General features: G+C 38.9%; 1 protein-coding gene across 5 annotated transcripts in view; it reads left to right on the forward strand.

The window, feature by feature from the left end:
• MYO5A (myosin VA) overlaps positions 1-17,843 on the forward strand; it is a 206,466-nt gene that overhangs the window by 171,876 nt on the left and 16,747 nt on the right. For 2 of the 5 annotated variants that reach the window (XM_057542127.1, XM_057542128.1), the window contains exons 30-36: positions 1,095-1,175; positions 2,868-3,066; positions 6,172-6,246; positions 7,664-7,757; positions 13,010-13,156; positions 13,716-13,870; positions 16,407-16,496. In XM_057542127.1, the coding sequence (XP_057398110.1) occupies positions 1,095-1,175; positions 2,868-3,066; positions 6,172-6,246; positions 7,664-7,757; positions 13,010-13,156; positions 13,716-13,870; positions 16,407-16,496 (841 nt within the window). The remainder of the gene's footprint in view (positions 1-1,094; positions 1,176-2,867; positions 3,067-6,171; positions 6,247-7,663; positions 7,758-13,009; positions 13,157-13,715; positions 13,871-16,406; positions 16,497-17,843) is intronic. The other 3 variants (XM_007194894.2, XM_057542129.1, XM_007194896.2) reach the window with 3 other exon arrangements.

Genomic DNA, 17,843 nt, shown 5'->3' on the forward strand with positions numbered 1-17,843 from the left:
TTACGTCTAAGCCTCAGTGTCTTCTTCTGCAGTGTGGCAAATGATATATATTGGGTTACTGGGAGAACTAAATGAAATGATACATGTGGAAGGATGTAGAACGGTGTCTGACACTTGACAAACACTCAAAAATATTATTTTTATACCCTCAGTAGAAAAAAAACTATAACCAACTCTGTCAGTTTTGTTAATTCTACATACTTCTAATAAAATGTGTCACACTTCTAATATAAAAGCAGTTTCCACAGGTCTTAAAATTAATTTTTGACACAAAAAATCTTTTAAAAGTTGTGTCGTAAAAGCTGGGAACTTTGGACATATACTGGCTTATAAGTTACTCCTATAAGAATTTTTAAAAATAATTTAAAAAATACAAAATCAGATTTTATTAAGCTAAAACAAATTCCTACCCAGAAGACTTAAAACTTCATTTTGAAATGAATTATGAAAATTGCCACATGAAGACAGTAGCTGAAATTTTCATTCTATATGTATATGACTGTTTTGGTTAGTCTCTAACATAATATGTGACATATAAGATCACTCTGCTAGCTGAAGTGGGAAGCAGTTGCATGGCACAGGGAGATCAGCTCGGTGCTTTGTGACCACCTAGAGGGGTGGGATAGGGAGGATGGGAGGGAGACGCAAGAGAGAGGAGATATGGGGATATATGTACACATATAGCTGATTCACTTTGTTATAGAGCAGAAACTAACACACCATTGTAAAGCAATTATACTCCAATAAAGATGTTTAAAAAAAAAAAGATCACTCTGCTAGCTGAATAAAATGTTAAAAACAGAACCTCCTTCTCACCTCTGCAGTCATTTATTATTTTGCAGGAAAAGTAGCTCTAGATGTTGATTATTTTGTTTTAATTTCTACATATTTACATGTGATGTTACATGTTACCCATTTTTTTAAAAAAATTAACCAAAAATGATTTTTGTGGTAATATCTTAAAGTCATCTGTAATTAATAAAAACAGTCCTGTTGACTTAATAAAATATTGAACTATCACGTGCTGCTCTTGACCACCATCATCTCATTACCATCCCTTTGTGTTTTGCATTATTGTTCCTTTTGCATGGAAGATCATCTGCTATGGATGGCCATGAGTTGAATGAGAATGGAGAGCTGTTGCTGGTTTATGAAGGGTTAAAACAAGCCAACAGGTTATATTTGTCTCCTCAAAATGGAATGTTATTAATTTGTTGTTTTTCTTACTAACAGTGGCCTTCCGACTTTAACTTCTGTATTTCTTATTCATTAATTGTCTTCCTGGGTAAATTTCAGACACTAAAATTTGTGAATATCTCATTAAAAGTGGAAGAAAATCCAAACCTCTTAACTGGAGCCCAAGCTACTACTGCAGGAGAGATTAATACCTATTACTTAGTGGTTTCTTGTTTGGAATAATGATCAATTTAAAGAATATATGTGCCTGGGCAATGTGTCTACATTCTCATATATTATGATCATGCTGCCTAACAGCAGTGTTAAGTACACGATTTGGCATTCTGTGTGGTTACTGTGAAATTCCGATTTGTGAAACCGCAAAGAGGGTTTCCTGCATTGCTACAGTTCAAAATAATAACCCTAACTCAACATGTTAAATATGTTTAGGGGAAAGCAAATGAAATTGAAACAGCAACACCTTTCTAACACAGACACTCATCTCCTCTAGTGAGATTTGTGTCTTAAAATCTCTTAAAAACGCCATTTTAGTGATGAATTTTTAAAAATATTTAGCAGACTCTTTGTTCGAGGGGCTTCTACTTATTCTGCTTTGTTCTAATCACAAACCATTGTCATTAACTTTGTGGTGTTATTGGTTCAAGTCCTTTTGAAATTTTATAATCATTAAAATATTTTCAGTCTGCTGTTAACTGTTTGCTTGCAATGGCATCAGTAAGTGTTGCCCAGCATTTGATAACCAAGGGGGTTCGAATAAAAGAACATCTTTTCTTTCTTCATGTTAGTTAATTCCTATCCATAACTTTGTCTTGGCTTTGGAAAAGGGGGTGAATGTAGAAATGGGGGTGCCTGGTGAAGGGAGGATGCCAGTTCGCTCTAGTATCCTCCTGCCCTAGACTACTCACGGCACAGCTGACTTGTATGTTTGCTCAGAGAAGCAGTAGCTGCTTTGTTGGTCCCACTAATATTGATGTTCTAAAACCATATCTTGTTAGGATTCTGTTACTGATAAGGAAGTTTATGGGGAAAGAGAAGATGACAAATTTTATATATATATATATATATATATATATATATACGAAATTTCAGAACTATCTGTCTGGATTTGGGTAAATCTGTATGTATTTCAGAGTAACACTCCAGCCTTTCTGCCCTTCAGAGATAAAAGTAGAAAGTAAAAATGGGACCCTGGTCTCACCCTCTGCCTGGAATTAGTAATGCTGAAAGTCTTCAAGGCATATTTAATTAGACGGGGCATTTGTAATCTTGTCCTCCATAGTGCGGTGATTTTGTGGCAAAGGTACTAGCTTTGCCAACTTAAATGCTAGTTTGTGAATGTAGTAAGCCAGGTTCTTTAACCTATGTCTTTCAATTGATTGTTTTAGTCATCATTTCCTATGAACCTTCCAAAAGAGCTAAAATTTTCCTGTTTCTAGGGGCCTTTGAGAACTTTGTAGCAGGGTCCACAGTTCAGAAAGACACAAACGTGAGCACATTTGTTTCCATTTCTGGCCCTTGGTTGAGCTCCTAGACTCTAATCAAGTCAGAAGCTACACAGTCACTACAGAGTCCCCGCTTTTCTGCCCTTGCAAGCGAGCACGGAGTCTTGCACCCTTCAGGCAGGGACTCTGGTGTCACCTCCCTTTCCTACCCGTGTGGCTTCTCCGCAGGCTCCTGGAATCCCAGCTGCAGTCGCAGAAGAGGAGCCATGAGAATGAGGCCGAAGCCCTCCGCGGGGAGATCCAGAGCCTGAAGGAGGAGAACAACCGGCAGCAGCAGCTGCTGGCCCAGAACCTGCAGCTGCCCCCAGAGGCCCGCATCGAGGCCAGCCTGCAGCACGAGATCACGCGGCTCACCAACGAGAACCTGGTAAGGCAGGTGCCGGGCCACACGCCTCAGCACACAGGGCCTAGCCCTGCAGGGCGGTCTTCCTTGCTTTCTGAGCAAAACATCTGTCCTGACTGGGAAACACTCACTGCCCCACACTTGTTACCCTCTTTCCCTATCAGGGACAGAGTAAGGAAAATAACGACTACGTTGGTAGAAGTGAAAAAGGCGTGTGCTCGGGTTGTTTCTCACAGAAGGCTCTGGTGCATCTCAGCATCCTCAGCCCTCACTTGGAGGGTCTGGAAGATATCGGCCGACTGTGTGCTGGGCTTTTGATATCCTCAGGAACTCAGCTTCCTCCAAGTCAGCTGCAGCTTCTCTGCCATCGAGGAGCTTATGTGGTTGTCACAACCTTTGGTCCCCAAGCACCACTGTGGCCATCCCAGCCCCTGTCTCTAGCAGACAGCGGGGTTAGAGTTAGGGTCAGGGAAGGCAGTTGGCAGAACCAACGTGGGGCTTTAGGTTGACCTTGGTTGGAGCGCCAAGGTCAGGGAGGAGGAACGTCAGGATTCAAGTTTATACATTCGTGATTCTTTTTTAACAGAACTTGGGCAGTGAATGAGGAGATTTTTTTCTCCCTTGCCAGATTCTGAGTGCTGGCACAGAGTCCAAGTTTGTTCTTTTTCCCTTTTTCTCTTTCTGTCCTTCTTTCTTTTATAGAAAATATTTTCTAAAATGTTTCTTTCTCAGTCACAAAATAACTTTTATTACAGATTTCTACTTTAGTTTGATAAACATATTTATTAAAGTAAAAGTCATTGAAAAAGTATAATTCCACTTTTTTTGGCTGTACCACATGGCTTGTGGGATCTCAGTTCCTCAGTTACCCGACCAGGGAACTCCCAATTCCATATTTCTGTATGAAGTCTATATTGTAGTGTCAGTCTGGTTTTGAGAAAAGCTCTTTAGGGTTAGTGGTAATTTGTTTCTGTTTTGGGTTATTTTTAATTAATTAATTAATTTGTTTGTTTATTTATTTATTTTTGGCTGCGTTGGGTCTTCATTGCAGTGCGCGGGCTTCTCATTGTGGTGGTGGCTTCTCCCGTTGTGGAGCACGGGCTCTAGGCATGAGGGTTTCAGTAGTTGTGGCACGTGGGCTCAGTAGTTGTGGTTCACGGGCTCTAGAGCGCAGGCTTAGTAGTTGTGGCGCATGGGCTTAGTTGCTTTGTGGCATGTGGGATCTTCCCGGACCAGGGCTCGAACCTGTGTCCCCTGCATTGGCAGGCAGATTCCCAACCACTGTGCCACCAGTGAAGCGCTGTTTCTATTTCTTTAATTCAGGGTTTTAATGAGCTGTACTAAAATAGTTTGGATTTTCTCTGAAGATTTAACAATCTGAATTATCCCTCCATTATTCCATTAGTGATCATTTACATTACAAATAGTTTTCTAGTGTCATCTATTCAACCATCTTTTATATTAATTTGAAGCAAAACTCAAAGGTATGGGACTTCACTGATGGTGCAGTGGTTAAGAATCCACCTGCCAATGCAGGGGACACGGGCTCGAGCCCTGGTCCGGGAAAATCCCACATGCCACGGAGCAACTAAGCCCGTGCACCACAGCTACTGAACCTGCGCTCTAGAGCCCAAGAGCCACAACTACTGAGCCCGCGCACCACAGGTACTGAAGCCCGCGCACCTAGAGCCCGTGCTTCGCAACGAGAGAAACCACCACAATGAGAAGCCAGCACACTGCAGTGAAGAGTAGCCCCCCCTCACCGCAACTAGAGAAAGCCCGCGCAGGGCAACAAAGACCCAATCCAGCCAAATAAATTAACTAATTAATCTTAAAAAAAAAAAAAAAGCTCAAAGGTATTCTTTTCCCAGTCTATCCTTCCCTCTGAGGACAGCTTGCTGGTGAGGCTACATTGTAGGAATGGGAAAGGTGGGTGAGGGCAGAGTTTGGACTCTTTCCAAAGGGCCTGAAATATCACTAATTTATGGGGGAAGGTCTTCTGAATCATGGAATATTTCTGAGATGTCATTTTATTACTCACAAGTATATTGTTGCTTAAATTAAACTAACAATGCTTTAATGCCTAAGAATTGATAAATGTACTAAATAATATAATAATAATTGATGAGCATACAAGTTCTGTGCTTTTAAATGATTATCTTAAAATACAAGGTGAAACCATGAAATAAAGATGATTCTGGCTGGTAGATTCTCAGAGTTTTTTCACTAAGCTGGTTAAGCATTTCCCTTTCAACCTTAGGCACAGTATTACTTTTCTTCTCAATTTTTTATAGCTAATACAAACATGAACTGAGCCCCCAAATTCTCAGCTGGTAGAATCTAGTTAACGAGTTTGAATTGTAGGAAAACCCTTCCTAGGTCAGTTGCTTCTGCCTCGCTGACTACTAATTCAGGAGAAAGGATTCAAACTTAAAGATAGGGGATGATGCACTTTTTCACAATCATTATAGTGTCTCAATCTTAATTGTGCATTTCTTTAGGAAACACTTGGGCAGAATATTAAAGCAGCAGTGGGCCTAGGCTTAGTGTTCTGAGAAACTCTACCCTGCAAATCCTTCCCACCCACCTACCCCCCAACACAATCACAGAATTGGTTTTTCTCCCTCCTCTAGTGGGCAAGCGTCACAGGCCACCCGCAAGGTGCCTTTCAGGGAAGGAAGGCACACAGCTTCTCATCAGTCTTTCCAGCTTCAAACAAGAGCTCCAACTTTGCTATTATCCTCACTTTTGTTTTAAGTGAATTCCCCACTCTTGCCGTTGCTACTGGCAGCAAAGAAAGTGCAGCAACTTGTGAGCAGGTCTGAGGAGTGAAATAACAGCCTTATCTGGGGAATGTGGACCACAGCTCTGTTTACCTGCTAACATAGCCTGTTTCCTCTGAGCATGTGAAAATATATTTGTGTATATATAATCAGAATCATCTGTACTAGAAAAATTAGAGGGCAATGGCAGGTGACAAATCAGAGCCTTTTGAGTATACGTAGTTTCATTATTTGTGTGTTGTTTTTTTTTAAATTTGTGTTTTAAAATATTTTAAAATTGATTTTGCTGAGAGGTAGCATTCCCCTCACAGAGAAAAACAAATGTCCATTGTGCCTGTTTTTTCAGTATTTTGAGGAATTATATGCAGATGATCCTAAGAAGTATCAATCATATCGGATTTCACTTTACAAACGGATGATTGTATGTAAACTCATAGTGCTTCTCTGTTGTCTTCCCTGCTAATTCTAGCCCTCTGTAACTGAAGAGCACACCGCTGCCTGCCCCGCCCCAGGAAGTCTCTTCAAAAACTGTCACAAAACCTGTTTCTCCCCACAGCTGTCTTTTAGCCAGTGATGTCGCCTCTATCAATGTCCTGCGTCCATTGTCACCTTCAGTTTGTTATTAACACTAGGCTTACAGTGTGATGGAAGCAAAATGTGATTTGAAAGATAAAGTAAAATCCAAGAAACACAACTGAACGCTTTGAAATGTTAGCAACTGTTCCTTTTGAATCACTGGTCTAGTATCTAAATCAGCCCTGTCTAAACTAAACTGGAAAATGAATGAATGTTTGTATTTATAAAAGCTTTTTAAATCCATAACCTGAATAACAACCACAGACTTATTAAATCACTGATTTATTTCCCTTCCAAGCTCCTAGTCTTTTCTTCTTAATTATCGATCTTTTAATTATGCCGGTCATTTGAAAGAATTCTTGATTAGAGAGCCAATTATCACAGTTTTTTTAACCCCCTGCCCTTGAACGAACTGCTTTTGTTTTCTCTTTTTGCATAAACCATGTGGAATTATCCCCTTTTTTCTCTATAAGCAAACTTATATCACCTGGGAGATCTTTATGGGCATGTTATCCAACCTGCCACTTGGTCTGCAGACCACTCTATCCTGTTTTCTGTCGTTATTTTTTTTTTTAAACATCTTTATTGGAGTATAATTGCTTCACAATGGTGTGTTAGTTTGTGCTTTATAACAAAGTGAATCAACTATACATATACATACATCCCCATATCTCCTCCCTCTTGCGTCTCCCTCCCACCCTCCCTATCCCACCCCACTGTCGTTATTTTTTAACTTACCTTTTAATTCCCAAAACTTCTTAACTTTTCTTAAGTTACAGGACTAGTTTTAGCCTCTCCAAAGGGTGGGACTCATAGAGACAGTGCTTCACACACATAGGTGTTAATCAAAAGCCCCTAAGTTCAACCATCCTTAAAACTTCCCACAAAACTGTGTGCATTCATCAGAATTTACTTTGCCTGTTCCCCCTTTAAAAGAAAACCTTTCTACTGGAATAGCAGTATATTTTACGAGCATTTAATTGTTGTGGAGTCTACTGGAAAAAACTCCACAGTGAGCCTGCTGTCCATCACGCTGTAAAGGACTTTACTGCATTGTATATTTTAACATTTGGCTTTTATTATAGCTGCATTTCCCATTGCCTGCCAGTTTTAGCCAGGTGGGGCTCCACCAATGAGCTTTCATGGAGCTTTTATGTAAAACTAACAAGTGCTATTTCTGTAATTTTGTGTCTGCTCTCCTTCTGTGCATTTTAGAAGGTTTATTTTGATCTTTCTGTTATATTTCTCATTTTGATCTTTAGGATTTGATGGAACAACTGGAAAAACAAGATAAGACTGTCCGGAAACTGAAAAAACAACTGAAAGTATTTGCCAAAAAAATTGGTGAACTAGAAGGTATTTAAACATGTTCCTATGACGGTTGCTGAACCTTGGTTTTATATGCAATACTAGTGGCTAAAAAGGTTTGTGTGTGAATATTAGGGACAATAACAAAAATGATGTTCAGCAAACCTGGCCTCCGTAGAGTGGAAATTTTCATTACTAGGTGGGGGAAAATGTTCTTTTCATGGTAGTAATAATTCACAAAGAGAGAATTCATTCAACAAACATCTAATGACCGTCTTCTATAGACCAGGCACTATGCTAGGCAGTATTCCATGGTGGTTAAGAGTGTGGATTCTGTAGCTAAGCTTCTCGGGTTTAAATACTGGCTCTTCCAGTCATCTGATATTGGGCAAGTTACTGAACCTCTCTATGCCTCAGTGTTCCCACCTGTTAAATGGGAATGATAATGGTGTCTACCTGACATGGTTTGTAAGGGTTAAATTAATTAATATGTGGAATGCATTTGGTATATTTCCTGACACGCAGTAAATCCTATATACAACTTATTTTTATGACTGTTAGTATTAGGGATACTAAGATGAGTAAGACAGAGTCTGTGTCCTCAAAGAACTTACATATAATGGAGAACAAAAAGAGAAGTAAATAAGAAAAAAATGAATTGTGATTATAAAGAAATAAGATTTTAGAAAACATCTCATGATTTATATATGATGATGCGAAAACACCTTGAGAAGTGATCAAATATCGGTTATTATTATATACAAATGATTCTTGTCTTGTGGGTTAGTGTTTGTTCCTTCAGTAAGTAGGTGCCAGGGATATAGCAGTGAACAGGGCTAAAGCCACATTCTCAGCTTATTCCCCAATGATCTCATTGTTCAAGAGATTTTGAGACCCTCTTTGGAATTGCCTTCAGACCTATGCAAGCTATTACCATTTTGACCAGAAATGATACTGTGCAGCCTGCCCATCTATTCTGTCATTGTCACTCTGAATAATTTTTGCTCTGCGCAAAGGGTGAAGATTCCCCATCACTGGGAATGTTCAAAAGAATCTACCATGATTAACTGTGTGGCTCTCATTCCTCCAACGTGCCAGGCCTGTCGTAACTGTTCCATCTGTTTGATCTTCTTGCTTCTCTTAGTCAAGTCCTGCTTATCCTTTGAGACCAGAGTTATATGTCACATGCTCAAGAGCAGCCTTTCCTGATCACACAGATGGACCCTACAGCTCTACCCTCTGTGTACCACAATTTGCCTCCCATCTTTTGTGGTTTTCACTGTCATATTTTTAGCAGTTTTTCTGTTTGAATTACTGGCTTCCTCAATGGACTATGAACTTCCTGAGCATGGTGACCACCTCTTATTTCCTCTTGTTTTCACAGCACCTAGTATATTGTCTGACCTGTCATAATCATTCCATTAATGTTTGTTGAATGTGTAAGTAAGTGTCAGAAATACTTAGAACAGCAACATGGATATTTACTTTCAAGGGGATAATATTCCCTGGGATGTACAAATACTGAAATATTTGTTTAGAAATCAGATAGATTACTTTGCAGTCATATTTTATTATATAATCCTTTAACATTATGTGAGTCATATATTATATTAAAATTTTGAACCTCTGAATCACAGACCCAGACTATAATGTCTGTTGGCGGAACTTTAAAAATCTTTATTCAGAGAACCTTTCTGCACTTAACTCTGCATTAGTTATATCATGAGATGATAATTAGACAGCAGAGTATCCGCTTGAACAAAACTGATTTTAAGGGTATTAACTTATAAGACTATTTTTTAAGCTCCTAATCGTTTCTTTACCATATGTTAGTAACTTTTGATAAATAGAAAAGCCATTTATTATTTTACATTTTTACTTAGCTTTCTTTGATATGTATATTTTACTTAAAGAGAAAGCTTAGAGCAATTTTAAGCCATTATCAATCAGAACTCAACCTCATCAGTTAAACTATCCTGCCAGCTATATTCTTAAATCTATAAGTACATTTGAGAAGGCAATTCATAGATTAAACAAAAAAGTCATTATGATATTCTTAAGAAAAGTTGAGTTAAATAATATGTATCTACAGAATAAGATGAAGTAGATTTATGTGACTTGAGCGTTTGCTGAGTGCAGTGTACCTCCCCTCCCTAAGGCAGAGAAGAAAGACAACACACTTTTCCAACACCTTTCTCTCCTGTCCCCTTATCCCCACAGTGTACAGAAAACACTGATAACCCTCTACAGCAAAGCACCTTCTAATATCTAAAAGTTTTCTTATATTTTTCTAACTATAATATACTTAAATGCTTCTGGTTTAAAATAGCAAGACTCTTACCTCCTCCTATGGGCTACACTTAATTAAGGAGACATTTTTAGAAGACAGTGAAGACTTTTTTAATGCCAACATACATAATTTTTAGCAGAAATTATATGGCTAAATGGAGAGTGTTTCAAAATTTGATATGCTTTGTGCTGTATTTTAATCCAGGAGTGGGTGTTCCATCTCACTTTTCATAGAGTCGGGGAATTTAGACCTAAAAGAACTCTAGAAATCAGTTAATTATTTCAGAGGAGAACACAGCTGAGGCCCAGAAACCATAAGGGACTTCCAAAGTCTCAGCCACTTAGTGGCCAAAATGGGACTAAAACCCAAGCCTTCTGAAGAGCACTGACTTCTTTGTGTCGTATTTTCCAACAGACCCTCTCTACTTGTAATAATTCATTTGACTGTCTCAGTTAAACCTGAGATCAAGATCTTCCCTGAACCAAAGTGAGGGGGGAAAAAAAAGTCTTCCAATTTCCTTTCTATTTCTAGGACAAAAAGGTTCAGGAATGTTTTTCTCTCAAGCATAAAGAATCTATTATACTTGAAAATGGAAATAGATGTTGCTTCATATCTTCCTAGAAGATTGCTGTATTAGATGGAGCATTCGACTGAATGACCCCCAAGGTCCCCTGAGTCTCTTAAAAACTGGGTGGTATTCTGGCTTCTCTCTTTCAGGCTTTAGTTTTTCCTGATACTACGTAAGGGTTGACATTTTAATTATATGATTATTTTAATTATATGATTTGTTAAATAAATCAAGGTTATGTTGAGCTGACATCTATATTTTACCTGTGAGTTTTTGTGAAGACTCTAATCTCTGGGAAGAATTCAAAGACAGAGTAAAATTTTAATGAAAGTATGGCAAAATTTATCTCTGACATTTTTGTACAGAACCAAAAATATCTTCGTTAGAGATTTTGCAAAAGGAAAGTGAAGCTTTCTTTTAAAACATAATATCTCTTAGTTAAAATATTCACCATATTTCATAAATTCTGTGGTGCACAATTTTTCATATTTTAACATCTCTGAAATTAGGATGTGTCTTAACAGCAGTTGATGGGTTTTAGTTTAACTGGCAATATTTTTCCTTCTTTAGTGTTATATAAAATAATACTATATGTCATAATCAGTGGCACCTTAGATATGATAAAATCAGTAGGTTTAAAACATTCTTTTTGAGTTATACAGAGTCCAAATATGTGCATTTGTTGATAAACTTAATATGTTGAATCTGTTTTCTCCCAGTTTCCCCTCATTGAATTGTTTCTGTGGCTTAAAGCAACCAGTAACATAGATGGCAGGGATCTTATTATTTTGTTTTACATGCAGAATATATACATGAGCTGTGAAGGTCACTGTGTACTGATCCTCAGATCCTCATGCTGTTGTGTTTAAAGTGACTTGAGAAATAACTTATGTAAAACTAAATAGCTTGAATCTCCTATCTCTTGTAGAGAGGCATACAAGGCATTAAGTTAGTCCTGCGGTTCCGGACTGCATCATGCATACGAAACGCTAGGTTATGGGAGGTGGCCACAGCCCTGATTTGTCCAATCACAGTATGATCGCTCTTTAGATATCATAATGTTGATGGATGGTGGTGATTTTCAGCGCTGGTAGTCCCGGTGTGCGATGCTGCGGCATGAGGTGGACGAGGTGTCACCAGGCTCTCTGCCACGTGAGCAAGAGCGCTGGCAGGTATTGGTGTTCTCTGTGATAACCTCATGCTGTGGAACTGGCTTCCCAGAACTAACACCGGAAGTTGCCCAGAGAGACAGGAGAAGCATGACTGATACCTTGTGGAGTCAGCAAGATTAAACTTTCTAATGCATCTGATCTGCATTTTGTTTGTTTGCCAGCAGTCTCTGAACTCAAACTACACCTAAATAGATTTCTTTTTTTTTTTTTAACATCTTTGTTGGAGTATAATTGCTTTACAATGTTGTGTTGGTTTCTGCTGTATAACACTAAATAGATTTCTTAGCTGCCCCCCTTCCTGTAGACAAGAGAATTAAAAATCTTACTAGCATAGAGCTCCACAAACACCATCATAACTTATGTTTTCCCTTACCTTCCCTTGCATTTCCCATTCAATTCTTAATTTTGAGATGAGTTTGGAGACTTTTTTTTAACCCTCAGTTCTTCTCTCGCAGCTGCCATCAACAGTGGTGATCATTTTTAACATCTGAAAGGGTTGTTAACCAGCGCTTGTACTTTAATGGTTGCAGCTTTGTGGTGGGACTTTTAGCACTTTACTAAAAACAAACAAACAAAAAACTGAATAATATTTAGGAAATCATATTAAATACAGGTTGTTTTATCTGCTCATGATTTCTTTGGGAGTGAGGGGTGACAGGAGAACATTAAGCCTTTTCCTTATGAAGCCTTTGTGAGAAATAATACATTTCACATCAACTAGTGTGAAGAAACACGGTTCTACCAGCTATCTTGATGTGGTTTGAACTGATTGCAATGATACATTTAAAGTAAATGTTCTTTTTCTTTAATGACCAGATTCATAGAGCTAAAGGTAAAGGGGAATCTTTTATAGTCTGGCTGCCTCTTTGTAGAATATTGTTTTTTCCTTCTGTAAATTAAAGTCGAAATATATTTAGACATTTATGATTGATACTGATTAGTTAACTACGAAGTTAAACCACTTACTTTGGAGACATTTAATCTTATTAGAAAGTAAACCTTATTACAAAAAAAAAATGCTTTTGAATCTAGTAAGATTCTTCGGTGTTGATAGTAGCCAAGCACTAGTGGTTGTTAGAGTGACATTACCATATAATTTTATCATCTATCCACCCAGTTTAACCAGAAAAAATATTGAAAGAAGGGACAATTAAGTGGTAAATATGGCAAGCTTCTGCTGTTATAGAGTTTACTTAAAATTATAGGAACATGGAAACCTCTCATCTTTTCTACCTGGAAGACATTTTTCTTCTTTTTGTTTCTGATGAAGTGGGCCAAATGGAGAACATATCCCCAGGACAGATCATTGATGAGCCCATCCGTCCAGTCAACATTCCCAGAAAAGAAAAGGATTTCCAAGGAATGCTGGAATACAAGAAGGAAGATGAGCAAAAACTTGTTAAGAACTTGATTCTGGGCAAGTATTTCCTGCATGAGATAAAAGGTCTTTCTGGTACATGTGTCGGTGGTGGGAAAGGCTAGTCACTCATTTACTAAATGTTCACACTGGTTTCTTTAGTCATCCTTGACTGCTGTGCGTATAGCGCTGTAGCAGCATCCTGACCGCATCGTGGATGTCAGTCACACTGCAGGGACGCTTGCTAGGACCCACCTAACTCCCGGAAGAGCAGGTTCCATAGGGAATGAGGAGTTTAGTTTGGGAGGGGCTTAGTTTGACACGCCTGAGCAGAGAGGTCAAAAGCCACTTGACACATGAGCCTAGAATTCAAAGGAAAAGTCAGGGCAGGAGATAGACATTTGGGAGTTGTTGTATAAGCACCGAAGATTCACATGTTCCTACCCTCGAGAATTTCTCCACTTAGTGAGCCTTTAAAATATGCTTTTTTAAAAACATGACCTATTTACCCTGAATGATTGAACTCTTACATGAGAACTGTGCTTCTGTATCTCAAAAAGCATTCCTCGTGAAGACTTTCAAAGTTATATAAGATTATTTTTCCTCTTTTCTTTTTTAGAACTGAAGCCACGTGGTGTAGCAGTCAATTTGATTCCAGGGTTACCAGCATATATCCTGTTTATGTGTGTTCGACACGCTGACTACCTGAATGATGATCAGAAAGTAAGGTCGTTGCTAACATCAACAATAAACAGCATCAAAAAAGTATTAAAGGTCAGTTCATGTTCAACAAAATTCTCATAATGAATATTAATGATGACAGAGTCTGTACAGAGGTATTTTTTCTCCCTTAGACTCGAGCTAAGTTTCCAGTTATGACCACTTGCTAATCTTAATCGATACCTTCCATTGTAGGAAACATTCATTCTGTAAAGTGTCTATGTGCCTTCTTTCAAAACAGGGCTCAGGTTGAACAGTAATCAAAATTAATTCAATATACTTGCATTTGATTGTGAAGCAAATTCAGTTTCGTCATAGAAATTTTCTGCTGTGAGGTCTTAGAACTAAATTAAAAATACCTAGTGAAGTAAAATAGGTATAAGTAAGTTTAGTAATACCTAGCCCATTCATATAAAAATATGTCTGATAAAACATTTAAAATTCTCTTCTGACTTTTCTTCCCATTATTCTCCAGCTCATCCCATAATTTTCCTTGTTACCTGAAATGCCTGGTTCCATGTGAGGAGCAACACACAGATACTAATCAGAGAGGAAAGACTTGGAAAAGGCAGCAAAGTTACATAATAGAACAGAAAGCCCTGCATAACTCAGTAATCACTGAGTCACTTGCGTGATCATCCTCTTGACAATCTAGAAAAACAGCGAACATTATTCTTAGCTTTAACCATTTTTCAGTTCTGTGGCATTAAGTACATTCATACTGTTGTATAACCATCACCACCGTCATCTCCAGAACTTTTTCATCTTCCCCATCTGAAACTCTGGACCCATTAAACACACCCTCCCCCAGCCCCTGGTCATAACTTTTAATGCCGGTTCTCAGTCCCTCCTGCACAGATAGTCTATGTGGTTACTTTCTACAGTGCTTACTAAAGTGTGGAGTTTCTGAACATTTAACATTCAAAAATTGATGAATGTCTTCTGAATGTAACTCATTTAATTTTTGGTGTATTGATGCTCTATTACATCTAGATAGACTACGAGTTTTACTACTTCTTAAGTCAACTCCTACAAAGACAACAAAGCCAAATCGTAAAGTTTTCTCCCTCTCATCTTACTTGCAAGATGAGAAAATTTGGATAAATTCTTCCAAATTTATCTAATTTGACTAATTATTGTACCAAATTGTTTAAAGATTAAAAAGGAGTAGATACTTGAACACAGCACCCTTTTGATACCATTTCAAGTGGATGTGCATTTGTTTCACGTCCCTTTTTGAATTGAAGTGTATTTGTCGTGTGTCCCTGGTTTGATTTCGCAGAGGTGGTTTGACATGTGGCCCAGACCTGATGAAGAGCCAAACTCTCCACTGCTCTGCACAGGGCTTCCTCCATTCCATTTCCTTTTTTTTTTTTTTTTTTAACAATTTTTTTTTTTTTTACTAGCAGCCTTTTATTTATTTATTTATTTTAAATTTATTTTATTTATTTATTTATTTATTTATTTATTTATTTTTGGCTGTGCTGGGTCTTCGGTTCGTGCGAGGGCTTTCTCTAGTTGCGGCAAGTGGGGGCCACTCTTCATCGCGGTGCGGGGACCGCTCTTCATCGCGGTGCGCGGGCCTTTCACTGTCGCGGCCCCTCCCGTTGCGGGGCACAGGCTCCAGACGCGCAGGCTCAGTAGTTGTGGCTCACGGGCCCAGCTGCTCCGTGGCATGTGGGATCTTCCCAGACCAGGGCTCGAACCCGTGTCTCCTGCATTAGCAGGCAGATTCTCAACCACTGCGCCACCAGGGAAGCCCCTCCATTCCATTTATGATAAGCTCCCCAGAAATTGTATCTTATCATTGACAAGATTTTTAACTGGGGCTTCCCTGGTGGCGCAGTGGTTGAGAGTCTGCCTGCTGGTGCAGGGGACACGGGTTCGAGCCCTGGTCTGGGAGGATCCCACATGCCGCGGAGCGGCTGGGCCCGTGAGCCACAACTACTGAGCCTGTGCGTCTGGAGCCTGTGCCCCGCAACGGGAGGGGCCGCAATAGTGAAAAGGCCCGCGCACCGCGATGAAGAGCGGTCCCCACACCGCGATGAAGAGTGGCCCCCGCTTGCCGCAACTAGAGAAAGCCCTCGCGCGAACCGAAGACCCAACACAGCCAAAAATAAATAAATAAATAAATAAAGTAGCTATAAAATTAAAAAAAAAAAAAAAAAAAAAAAAAAGATTTTTAACCTAATCTGGGTTTCAGTGCTTCGCAATATTTGTAATTCCCTTTTGTGCCTTTAGTCCTTTCTGATTCCCTTCAGTAACCCTCAGGGAAGTGAGTTTGGGTAAGCTGTGGCTTGGTGAATTGTTTTCTGCTTAAAGGGACTGCTAAGCGAATATCAATTGCATGACCAGGCATCATTTTCTAATGGCCAGAAAATGGATGCCAAGCAAAGTAACAAACAACCAGTGAACTCAGTGGTTGAAATTCTCTAGCAACGATATGAGGCTTTACAACTGCAATGTGATTTATTTTTATAACTGTTGTTAATGGTAAGTGAAGGAAATGGGCCTTCTGGTATCTGTTTGGTTTTTTCAGGTTATTATTTCCCTAAGGAAAAAGCTAATTTAGGCTTATTCTCTCTTTCAGAAAAGAGGTGATGATTTTGAAACTGTCTCCTTCTGGCTTTCTAACACATGCCGATTTTTGCACTGTTTGAAGCAGTACAGTGGAGAAGAGGTGAGAAAGCCTTGATCACAAAACCAGCATGCTATACTTTCTCTGACCTTTTTAAGGAAAAAAATTTAAAGCACAAACTATTTAGCCATTTGTTAATTTAGAAACCTGAATTCAGAGGTGGCTTGGAAGTTAATAGCTTTGTTTGATGTTCATTATTTACAAAACTGACTTGGGAAGTGACATAGTTTCTTCCCTCTGAGAGTTTGTATTATGAGAAAGCACAGCAGAAATAAAATGAGCATTGGTCATTGAATGGTTATTGCAGTGAAACTTTTTGTTAAGATGTGAAAATAGGCTTTTTAAGGACTGATATAGGAATATTGAGCTATTTAAAGAAATTAATCAGTTTTGGCTTGTGTAATACATTAAAGGTGATCAAGGTAAAACATGTCTCTTTAGATTTGTCCACAAATATTTTTGCTTTTGCTTATAGTGATGTGGTCATCAGTTGGTTGATAGACTTCATATTTCAAAACTATGTAATATATTAATAATTATCATTTATTAAGGGCTGCTTAGTATGTATCAGACAGCATTTACTGTACATTATGTTGTTTAATTCTTGTTTAACATCTCAGTGAGGTAGGAATTATAACCCAGTTTTACAGATGAGGAAACTAAAGCTCAAAGAAGTTCGTGACTTTGCCCAGATGCTCTCAGTCATAAGGAGCTGAGCTAGGATTCCGGGTCTGCCCACCTCCAAAAGCCTGTGTCCATAACCACTTCCCTTCGTACCTCCCCATCCTTTGCCGGGAGGGCAGGCAGAGAAGCTGAGCAGTAGTCCTTTCTGAGCACCCACAGGCTAGGGGCAGAGGACTGTCCTGGCAGATGATGGGAAATGCAATATGAGCAAGACATGGTCCTTGAGCAGATGGGACTGGCAGAACAGAATCCCCCAGAGGGCCTATTAACTGTCCTGTCAGTCCCCAGTTCTAGACCATGTTGTTAAGTAGGTTGCAGGTAGGCAGATGCTTGAGTGTGGGCAGAATCCATCAAGTAGGCAATTGTCTTTGTCAAGCAGTGCCTGACAGAAGTACCTGCCTGTACAGTTGGCTTTCCATTTTACCAAATACCACCAAAAGATTCCATTCTAAGCTCAGACTGAGAATCATGTATGGATACAGTAAAATATAGTAAAGAGAAATTTTTTATTTATTCACCAGTCTCTGTAGAAGTTGATCAATTTTAAGATTATTTACGTCCTTCCAGTGTAGTATTTATAAATAGGACTATATTTAATGAACTGAAGTTAAGAGATTACTACTTTAGATAATTTAGAGTTTGGCAGTGAACCAGCTGTTTCATAAGCGAAAACACTCATTAGTTTTTTTTTTCAAATTAAGTTCC

The sequence above is a fragment of the Balaenoptera acutorostrata genome, chromosome 3, assembly GCF_949987535.1.
Source record: "Balaenoptera acutorostrata chromosome 3, mBalAcu1.1, whole genome shotgun sequence".
In the NCBI taxonomy this organism is placed as follows: domain Eukaryota; kingdom Metazoa; phylum Chordata; class Mammalia; order Artiodactyla; family Balaenopteridae; genus Balaenoptera; species Balaenoptera acutorostrata.